The sequence below is a fragment of the Frankliniella occidentalis genome, unplaced genomic scaffold (genome assembly GCF_000697945.3).
Source record: "Frankliniella occidentalis isolate FOCC.00 unplaced genomic scaffold, Focc_3.1 Scaffold29, whole genome shotgun sequence".
NCBI classification, from domain to species: domain Eukaryota; kingdom Metazoa; phylum Arthropoda; class Insecta; order Thysanoptera; family Thripidae; genus Frankliniella; species Frankliniella occidentalis.
In genome coordinates this window covers 493114-500393 of record NW_026267159.1, presented here as the reverse complement: position 1 = coordinate 500393, position 7280 = coordinate 493114, and the positions used below count along the sequence as shown (strand labels likewise).

At 56.4% G+C, this 7280-nt stretch overlaps 1 protein-coding gene across 1 annotated transcript in view; it reads right to left on the bottom strand.

Moving 5' to 3' along the window:
• The window catches only part of LOC113202107 (protein sax-3-like), a 125011-nt gene that overhangs the window by 58135 nt on the left and 59596 nt on the right, over positions 1-7280 (bottom strand). The window contains exon 3 of the mRNA XM_052265686.1: positions 2757-2971. Coding sequence (XP_052121646.1) covers positions 2757-2820 — 64 coding nt within the window. The 5' untranslated portion in view covers positions 2821-2971. The remainder of the gene's footprint in view (positions 1-2756; positions 2972-7280) is intronic.

The following is a 7280-nucleotide window of genomic DNA, read 5'->3' as shown; positions in this document are numbered from 1 at the left end:
GCTCCCACGAGACTCGGGGCGAGCTATCACCTATACCTCTCTTTCTCCCCTGGACTTGCCTGCCTGCCTGGCTCGCCCTTGCAGCCCCAGCCGCCCCACCGCCCAGATCGCGCCGCTCGCCTTTTCCTTTCTTTCTCTTTTTTCGAGTCAGCTTCTGGCTCGGCACCGACCGGCGGCGGCGGCGGCGGGGGCTTTGGCAATGGCCGGGAATGAAACGTCACACTCGGCCGGATTGGATGGAAAAGGGGTTTCCCCATTAATTATCGAAAAAACAGCAGGGGAGAGAAAGAGAGACAGAGGGGGGATCTCCATCCGTGACTGGCGGGCAGACGACATCCTGATCCTGCTCTCTCTCTCTCTCTCTCTCTCTCTCTCTCTCTCCCTCTCTCTCTCGCTGGAGGCTACAGCCCGGGGGCCCCCGCAGCCCCAGAACCAGCCGGTCGCACCTCCCCCGTGCCGCACTACGCCGCCGCCGCCGCCTGCTGGAGCTGGCGCTGGAGGGGCGCTTCCAGAACCACACACGGAAATTCAAATTACCCGCGCGGACTGCGCTACAGCACATTGCGCAGAGGGGAGGCCCACCTCAGCAGCACTTTGGATGAGCCGCCCCGCCGCAGAGAAGTACTCTGCTCCTCATCTGCAATCCTTTTTTCCCTCATTTTTTTCCTGCTTTTTAGCCATTGTAGGTCGGCTGCCGCTACTCAGGCAGTCTTGCTCCGCTGTCACTCTGCACTCCAGGCAGCCGAGCGGCAAGCGCGAAGGAGGCGTGCGTCAGAAACACCTGAAGCCTGTTGGCTGCCAGCTAGCACCCCGCCCCCTTCCCGGCGCCCTCCTTCCTCCTCTACTTGCCACTCCGCCGTCAGCAAGTTGCGAAAAAGAACATAAAAACCTCAAGAGAGATAGCGCTTTAAACTGGCGCGAACGCGCGCGCGCGGCCGGCGAGTGCAAATAAAATAAAATCCATCTCAAAAATGCAGTTTTATTACCCTCCGGCAGCGCGCGCTCCACTCCAGCAGCTTCTCGCCCGGAGTCTGGAAACCCCTCTGCTGTCGAGTACCTCCGACCGACCAGCGGAGGAGATCATAATAATAATATTACTCCTGCTGCTCTCTAGCCAGAGCCCGGCGGAGCGGGCCTCGCCCAACAAACCTCTATTTCCAAAATGAGGTGCCGGCAGGTGGATATCTCTCGTCCTCTCGACCCTCCCAATTTAATCTCCCAGAATGTCTCCTCCTAGAGGAGTCGGAGCAGGCCGGGGGAGAGGATGGGGAGGCGCGGGGTGGAGGAGAGCGGGGAGGGGTGCCAACGGGACACAGATAGGGCCGCACCTAATCAACGGAACACGATCAGGAAGGAATAAAGACCCGCGACATGTCAGACGTGGAAGTTTAGAGGCAGAGTCGCTTCCCGAATCAGATGCATCCCCTCCACTGCTTTCGGATTAGGAGGGAGCAGAGGGAAGTGGAGAGGGGGCAGCAGCGAATCTCCAGTAGCAGCAGCAGCAGCGGTAGCGAGCAGCTCCGAGAAAAAGGGGGGTGGGGAAAGGGAAGGGCGCAGCTCTGATATGCCTAAAGGGATTCCTTTGAGTCCCTAATCTGAGAATCACAGCAGTTTCTCAAAGAAAGTGCGTCGTCAGAGAGGCTGGCGGCGGGCACGCGGACTCGCGCCGGGTTCGAGTCCCCAATCGGGACAACATTTTCTTCTTTTTTTTCGTTTCCTCCGTCCGACTTGCCCCCCGGGCCCCCCTGTCTTACTCCACGAAGGAAGTCAGCAGAACCTAATTTAATCGCCGGTTTGAACACACGGCGGCGGCTCAGTGGGCCGCGAGATGGGCCTCCCTCCTCCAGACCCCACGCCGCGCCGGACGCACCGCGACCCGCGTGGCGTAGGAGTCCCGCGGGGGCGCGGCGGGCAGCAGAGGGGGAAAGAGTTGCGTCCAAGTTACGGCATTAGAGGCGAAGGAGGGGGAGGAAAGGGTGAAATCTGTGCGCGCTGGTGTGCGGGGGGAGCGGGGGTTTGAGGGGTCAGGAGAGAGACATGGGGGAGAGTTCCAGCTGCCGCCGCCGAGCTGCTGGTCCGGGGGGCAGCCCGCAGAGCGAAGAGAACACCCCCGCCCTGCCCTTCTCCACCCCCGTCCACCCCACCCCACCCCGCCCCGCCTTGGCCTCGGTAAGGAAGCCCAGGCCGGGCGGCTCGGTTTGGGGCTGTTCCGGCCCTACCCGGCCCCGGCGCGGCCCTCACAGTTTGGAGACATGATAAGCCCAAGTTTGGCTCGGCACGTCTGGAAATGGGTCAGCCGGGTTCGATTACGAGCGGCGGCCGCCTCGCCTCTCGCAAACAAACCCGGATGTAAAGATCCGCACTCAGTACTATAGTCGAAAACTGTAGTTTAACTGTAGTAAAACTAAAGGTTAATTGCAGGTTTCTATAGTTTAACTGCATTTTTTTCGGACGTAGGGCCACAAAGCGGGAAAAACTGCAGATAAACTACAGTTTAACAGCAATGATGAAATTACTAGAGTTCTGACTGCAGTTCGTCTTCAGATCCTTCCACCCGGGAACTGCAGAGTAGTGACGTTACTTTTCCTCCGCCTGCCTGGCCTTGTGAATGTGGTCATTCAAAATCAGACGCGCACTTCTCACAACTGTGTGAATGTTTACCTCAATCGATATTTTATGGTTGTCCGTAGAATAGCCATGCGATGCTCGTCACAGTCAATGTTCCTCGCGTATGTCTGTTTAAGCGGAAGACTCACCATGAGCAGCTCCGACGACGGCCAGCGTCGAGGCGACGAGCGCCAGCAGCCCTAGGGGGCTCATGGCAACCGCGGCCGCCGGCCGCCGTCTACTCCCGCCGCCAGCCACCGGCCCGCCGCGGGCGCCGGGGGCCTCGGGGCCGCCGCCGACCCTCCGGGGGGTCCCAGCAGGCTCCGTCAACGTCCAGGGCCATCTCGGCCAGTCCGCATGCGGCCTGCAACACACAGGGAAAAGGGCATGATATATCTGTCTTTCAAGTACACACCCCACAAAAAATGATTTACAGTAGTAAAGATAGAGACCATAAAATAAAAGAAAAAATGAAAAACAACAGTGTCTTTTAAATAACTGTGAAAAATAGTCGTCTGTGTTAACGGGAATTCCTGGGAATTTTCCATAATCAACAAGCAACAATATAGGCTGTCGCAAATTTAAAAAATGTTTTGTAAATACAAATTACAACATGTGTTCTGAATTTAAAACATATTTTGTAAATAAAAATTACAACAAATGTTCTAAATTTACGAGCATATTTGCCACAGTGAGAAATCAGGTGCTAAAAAGTGACGATGACAGGTGAATTGGCCGTCATTTGGGCGGGTAGCGAGTTCTGGCCGTGCGGCCCGGAGGAGCGGAGCAGTGTCGTGCCGTGGACCCGGGCCCGACCCGAGTGGCCCGCTCGCTACACTCTCTGTCCATTTGCGGTGCGCCCACCCGTCCCTGCCAACTCGGGCTTTGTCCCTCCGTCTTGGCGGGACCTCCTCCTTGAGTGAGCGGGATAGGAGTGCGAGAGGGGCGGCCCTGCAGGGCCCCGGCCGGCCCAGTCCTGAACCAACAGGCCGCCATTAGGGCCTTGTAAAACGTCCAGGGCTGCGCCCCCGCACACCTGTGCAAGCTGCAAAGGGCCTCTGCTTGCGTGCCTGGCGCCTGTGTCGGTGCCCCCGGCCACCCCCAGGCCGCCCCCCGGTCCGCCCCCGGTCCGCCCCCGAGCCGCGCATAGCAAAGCACAATCATCCACAACATTATGCTGCCCGCGCCGAATCCACACTTCCAGAGTTCATGATAAACCCCCGTTGTTGAGCCGTGGCCGGAGCGCAAGGCCAACCGTGAAAATCAGGCCAAAACCACCGCACACTCACGATGCGTTTGTTGTTTTTTTGTTTGTTTTTTTCATAACGGCCTTTAATCATGTACGCTGCTGTAGTGGATGTATGTATGAAAAACTTACACCAACGTGTTCTGGAATTTTATAAACCAAAGGCAAATAGATTTTCCCTATTTTTTTTCCTTCGGCGACACAGCGGTTGACAGACTGGGTTAGCGCTGGCGGGGTTGGCGCTCTGACGGCATGCGGGCGGGAGGGACCGCTCGCAGTGTTTAAAAGAACAGCGGCGAACCTCGCTCCCTTGCTCTCGCTCGCTCGCTCGCTGTCTCTCTCTTGCACCCTCAGGCAGTCTCCCGCAGCCCCATCAGGGCACTCTGTCAGCATCCTTATCGCTGGACCAATTTATTATTTTCATTTTTCCGCTCGTGTGTGGAGCGGGCCTGGCGGGCCACGAGTCACCAGCCTGGCCGAGTTTTATACGACAGAATAAGCGGCCGTGGCGATTACTTGCCCTACAGCGATTCGCCTCGTGATGGCACTCATCCTTCACCTCTCTTCCTCTACATCGCTCACTCTCTCTCTCTCTCTCTCTCTCTCTCTCTCTCTCTCTCTCTCTCTCTCTCTCTCTCTCTGTGTACCACGTTCACTCGCTTGCTCCTGCTCTCTAACCCCTTTCCCCAATTTACCCCAGCAGCCACCCATCCCGTAAACCACCGTCCTAATTCTTCCGCCCTCTCTCCCCTCCGACGGGCTCTCCACGGCCGCGCCGCCCCCAGCCGCTCCCCCCTTGCCCTGCCCCGGCTTCTCTCCTATATACTTTTAAAAGCAACAGGGGAGGAAAGTCAACAAAACAGCCCCCCCTTGTCCTTTTCCCCCTTGCAGTTGCAATAATAATTGTCTTCGGTTCCAACTTCTCCGAAGTAATAATAAATCGAAAAGGTATGCGGTCGTCCACAAGGGAGAGCGATAAAGGTGAGGAAGTGAGCTCCCCCTTTCAGGATGGCCGCACCGGCCTGTTCGACGGCCGCCCCTTCTTTTTTCGTTTTATGGATCCATAAAATAATTAACGCCCCTTTTCCTTATTTTTCCGCCACCCACTCAACAACAATAGCGGTGGAATTTAATTCTTCTCCTTTTCCCCCGTTCCGGGCGCGCGGCTGCATGAGGATCGAGCTTTGTTGAGAAAAAAAAACGCATCGAGATGGTAAACAAAAGGATGGTGGGGAAAGAAGGGGGGGTAGGCGCACGAGAGCTCAACAGCTGGACCACTTTATATCCAGTAGGATAAAAACACCAAACTACCAATAGCGAAAACATTTTTTTTATTTTACTTAGATTATAAACCGCGTAGAGTAAAATTAAGTCCGTCGCCTCATTTCGGGCAGAGCAGCCAGTGCGCCGCCGGAAGGGTAGGCCAGCTAGCCGCAGCGGCTGACAGGGCAGCTCAGCGGGTTGCCTACTCCGAGCTCCACAGGCGCGCTGCTCTGCGTGGGGACGGCGTGATCCCCGCCTCATCCCCGCCTCATCCCCGCCCATACACACAGGGACGCCGAAGCCCCGCCCCACCTCACCACCTGTCGCCGCCGCCTCGCCCACGCACTCCCCCACCGGCTCCCGTTCACACATTCGCTTTGCATACACTTCTCAAAAATAAGTTTGAGCAGTTTGCTCACCGGAGCGCAAAGGTACAGACCGTGTGGTAGTGTGCCAGGACGAGGACACGGCTGGGGGCGCGCGATGGCGGTGAGGCTGCTGCGAGGCGTGGCGGGGCGTGGCGGGGCGTGGCGGGGCGTGGAGGGGCAGGAAGGGGCGGGGTCCCCAGCTGGAGCGCGCCCCGGCACACAAGCACACAGCCGCGACCGCCGCGCCGGCCCGCGCTGGCCCCGGCCCCCCCGGGGGGCTTGTGGAGGCCAGGCACGCAGGATTTAATAAAGCGTAGCCCGTATGAAATACGTAACGAATTTCAATGCCACGCGTGGTTTTCCGTTTTTGTGTGCGCGCGCCACGCCAGACGGCACGGAGATTTTTTTTTGAACACACACGATCTCTCTCTCTCTCTCTCTCTCTCTCTCTCTCTCTCTCTCTCTCTCTCTCTCTCTCCTCATGCACACACAGACAGCCACCATTGTTGTGCCGTGATGAACTCCCTTTCCCTCCGCATCCGTCCGATAGACTTGATTAATTGGGGTGAATAAACGGCGCGAGCGCCCATCAAAATAATGAGTGCAAAATAACTAATAACGACGACAAAACGGCAACGCGCGTCGAGATAAGCGAAGGGGGCCATCTAAAATCGCAGTTCTCTTTCTTTTTTAATGTGTTTCGTTTTACATACGCAGTATCAAAACACCATCCAAAGAAAAGTAAATATGTGTACGGGCGATGGGAAAATAGGAAGAATAAGACGACTGTCGGCAGACCAGACAGGAAACGGGCGCGAAAATCACAGAGTGGTTTGATGGAAAGTGTTTTAGGGCTCTTCCAGAGGACGTGCGGCGCTGGAGGCAGCCTCGTCGCTCCGTCCCTCCCTCCACCTACCACGGGGATATGCACACCGACGCACTGGTAATTACTTGCGGACTCGGGTAACGAGGCGCTGCTGGGGGGAGAGTGAGAAAGAGAGAGAGAGAGAGGGGGGGGGGAATAGAGGGGGGACACCGAGAGAGAACGAGACAGGGGACGGGTCGGGGGGAGAGAGGTGTCGCGGCGGTAAGAGAATGCGAGTCAACATGCCATGCCGCGCGGCGCCACGCCGAGACTAAAGCCGCCTAGTGAGCGAGCCGGAATTAGCTGGAGCTGCGAGTTTGAGGTGCAAGGGATGGGATATAGAAGGGGGGGAGGGGGGACAAGGACAGGAAGCAAGAAAAGCACGGTTCGAGCGACAAACGTGAAATGCACACTAAAATCTTTGGAATTTACTTGTTTCGGCTTACATGTTCCTGTAGAAGCTCCCCTTTCTCATTTTCATAGGCCACTACAAACAAATTTCCTAATTTTTGTTGACAGTATTGCAGTAGGCTCTGAATATTAGAGTTCATAAGATTTTAGTGTGTGAGTATCGCTGTCACGATGGCTGCATCGCATATTCTCCTCAGGCGAGAGCGCGTCCCAGACGCACCACCGAGACTCACATCGACACTTGAAACCTACAAGCACGGAGTTCGTGGGGTCTCCGTATAAACCCGTAGTTCCAGGGAGCTCCGTATAGACACGCAGTTCAGCGGGTCCCCGTATAACGTCGTAAGTGCTTGAAAGTCACTACTGAGATATAGCGCTTCAAAGTTTTGGATTTACATTGCGCCTTATGGGCCGCTGGATTTTCAGACCAGAATAACTTTTGAACTAATTGACATATCGAAATGCGGTTTTCGCTGATCGATAGCCCTTGGTTTCCTCTATCCGACGCACTTCATAACTC